A 3,467-nucleotide genomic window follows, 5' to 3' on the forward strand; every position below is an offset into this window, starting at 1 on the left:
TCACTTGGAAGTACTTTTGTCCTATGAGTATTCACTATGGCAGGGTATTTCCATTTCGAGTCGATGACTCTGGGAGACCTTCTAGGGACCACCTTGGAGCATAGTCCACACCTGTGAGGGGGATATGGGTTTTTATTGCAGGAAACCATAGACTCTACCTACCTTGATACTCATGTTACGTAGAACCTTTGAACTTGCAACACGTGGCACATACAGATTGTTCAAAACATACCAGAGTTTTAAATCCATGTGACTTATATCATCTCATCATTATGTTATCATTCATCATGACCAAATTTTTGCATATGCATGTCTTTTCCAGGAATCCAAGAGTCCAGTTTGTTTACCAAGCATTCAAAGCAAAACATGAATCCCGAGAGAAAGAACATCCACAATTACAAGTTTGCGCAACCTCAGTTGACTTTCTTGAGAGGACTTAGGGCACATTTAGATTTAGGACACAAAGATGACTTCAAGGAAGCTTATGGTAACCTTTTGGGCATTCTGAACACCGAAGTCAACATCACTGTTGTGCACACTCTGGTGCAATTCTACGATCCCCTACTGAGATACTTTACTTTCCAATATTACCAGTTGGCGCCTACATTGGAAGAGTACTCACATATTATGGGTATTAGGATCAAGAACCAAGTGCCCTACATTCGCACTAAGGAACTTCCTAAATATCAAGACCTTGATGAAGCCCTACACATAGGAAAGAAGGAAGTAGAACTGAACTTGAAGCCTAAGGGTGGAATTCATGGCTTCACCTCTAAGTTTCTAGTGGATAAAGTTATTGCCTTCGCCGAAGCTGGGAGTTGGACGACCTTCAACGCCAATCTAGCTTTACTTATCTATGGGATCGTATTGTTTCCAAATATGGAGGAATTTGTAGACTTGGCTGCTATTCATATCTTCCTAACTCAGAATTCTATTCCTACTCTTCTCAATGATACTTACTACTCCATCCATGTGAGGACTCAGAAGAAGAAAGGGACTATCGTCTGTTGTACCCCTTTGCTGTATAAATGGTTTATTTCACATCTACCCAGTAAAGGCCCTTTTGTTGAGAACAAAGACAACTTGAAGTGGTCTCAGCGGATCATGTCCTTGAAAGCCGAAGACATTTCCTGGTATTCCCGAGTTTACGGTGGTGCCAAGCTTATCCTCAACTGTGGGGATTTTCATAATGTAACACTTCTTGGTACAAAAGGAGGAATCAACTACAACCCGATGTTAGCGCTACGACAACTGGGATACCCTATGATGGACAAACCTGATCTCAATAGTGTAGAAGGTTTTGTCTTATATGAAGGGGTCGAAGAGCCAGAACTTATCAAGAAGATTGTCAAGGCTTGGGGAGGGATTTGTCCTCAAGGAAGAGTAGGGATGGGTAAGAAGAATTGCATCACCAAGGAAGCTTACACCAGTTGGGTCAAAGACATAGTTAGTGAGATTTTGTTGTCGTTCCCGCCTGAACCGTCCATGAACGTCCAACCTCTTGAACAAATGAACCATCAAAATTCTGAAGTCGATGAATTGAAGAAAGTTATCAAGACCCTAGAGAAAGAGAATGCTGATCTCAAATCTAGACTTGGTAAGATCTCTTTAGAGAAAGAAACCTTGAAGTTTAACCTGAATCAGAAGAGAGATAGAGTTCCTCAAGCGGACGATGAGGTGCAAACAAAGGTATTCAAAAGACTCAAAGTGGGTGACACACTCAAAGGGACTTATACCAGTTTGACAGCCAAAAAGAAGCAGTTAGCCGAAGCTCAATACCGAGCTAGCAAAGCGGAACTTGAACACATGGAAAAAAACCAAGAAACTCCAAAGTCTGCTAGATGCTTGCAAGAAAGAATTGAAGGATGAGAAGAGCCACACCAAGCAGCTAGAAGTCACCCCTCGTCAAAATCAGTACGAGCTGAATCAGAGACTAGAAGAGATTCGAGAGTTAAAGGAGAAATCACATAAGAATCTGGAAGACGCCAACACACAAGTGAGCAAGCATCCTGAAGATCTCTCCAACTGAGAGAAGACAGTTGTGAACTGAAGGTGAGAAAAACAAGAAAGGGGGGGTTTGAATTGTTTGGAAAATAAGCGCTTTTTCAAAATAAAAATCACACAAGGAATTTATACTGGTTCCCTTATAACACAAAGCTACTCCAGTCCACCCGGCCAAGGTGATTTCGCCTTCAACAAGGACTTAATCCACTAATCTTGAAAGATTGATTACAAACAACGTCTAAGAGAAAGATCTCTTAGTCCTCTCAAGTATACAGACTGCGCAGAGTCACTTGAGGAAATAAAAACAAGGATAAAGACTTATGTAATCTAGAGTGCTTCTAAGATAAGCAAATATTACAACAGCAAGAACAAGGTGTTTCACGTTCTAAGCAAAAGCTTCGTGAAGATTGAGAGAATAAAACGTGTTTATGTGTGTTGATGTTTCAGTAAATTCATGTGTACTCAATGTTGATTTGCAGTCCTTTATATAGGAGTGAAGTAGTCGTTGAAGTTGATGGATAATAATTTGAATTAATGCCATAACTTATATAGCTTCTTGCCAAGACAACTTTCTCTCCTCGAATGACTACTTTCCAAATATAGTTCCTTTTCATTTGAATTTGGAGTTTAACGTCTCTTTCTGTATTAGGAAATCCATTGCCAAGCCTTTATTTGAAGTTAACGTTACTATTTCTTTATTAGGAAATCCATGATCAGAGTCTTCATGTTTCTTGGAATCTTGCTATTTAACTTCTGATGTTGATCTCTTTGAGTTCTGATGGTTTCTTCAGATAGCGCTGAGAGCTTCTTGAGTTTGACATACCGTTGTTCAGAGTCAGAACTTTTAGAGCGTACTTCTTGTTCAGATGCTTCTGATATTTTGCTGTTTTGCTCAGAGTTAGACTTTCTTGAACGTGTTTCTACTTCAGATGCTCCTGGTCTTCTGATAATTTGTATCTGATATGATTTTGTATCTGATGATTTCTTCCTTCTTTCCTTAGAACTCTGCACACTTAGAAACTTTTCGTTAGGGTGCCATTTTTGGTTTCATCCTTTGTTATCATCAAAATCATGGAATCTGTTGTAGAACAATTTTTGTTCTTACAATCTCCCCCTTTTTGATGATGACAAAACAAACTTAATTAGCAGATGAAACGTAAACAATATCAGATCAGATAGACAAGAGCTCCCCCTGAGATAGGCTAGGGAGTTCAGAAGTTCTTACCAGAGCTTCCAAGCAATGAGGTTTCTTGATACCTTCTGCAATTTCTTAAGTCTAGTGTTAGATAAATTTATTTTTAAGAAAAATATGTTGCAGAGTGCTTAAGGTATTTAGACAGTATTTTCATCAGAGCTATTAATGAATTCTCCCCCTTTTTGTCAGAATCAAAAAGACATAGCAAAAAAAATAATTCAAGAGAAAAACATTGTATTCAGATAAAAAGGCAACAGAGACAAGGTCA

At 39.1% G+C, this 3,467-nt stretch overlaps 1 protein-coding gene across 1 annotated transcript; it reads left to right on the plus strand.

The window, feature by feature from the left end:
- The first annotated feature begins 366 nt into the window (after positions 1-366).
- Positions 367-1,869, plus strand: LOC127102971 (uncharacterized). Its single transcript, XM_051040278.1, has one exon. The coding sequence runs from the start codon at positions 367-369 to the stop codon at positions 1,867-1,869; it is 1,503 nt and encodes a 500-aa protein (XP_050896235.1).
- The last annotated feature ends 1,598 nt before the right edge of the window (positions 1,870-3,467 follow it).

Source organism: Lathyrus oleraceus, chromosome 7 (genome assembly GCF_024323335.1).
Source record: "Lathyrus oleraceus cultivar Zhongwan6 chromosome 7, CAAS_Psat_ZW6_1.0, whole genome shotgun sequence".
NCBI classification, from domain to species: Eukaryota; Viridiplantae; Streptophyta; class Magnoliopsida; order Fabales; family Fabaceae; genus Lathyrus; species Lathyrus oleraceus.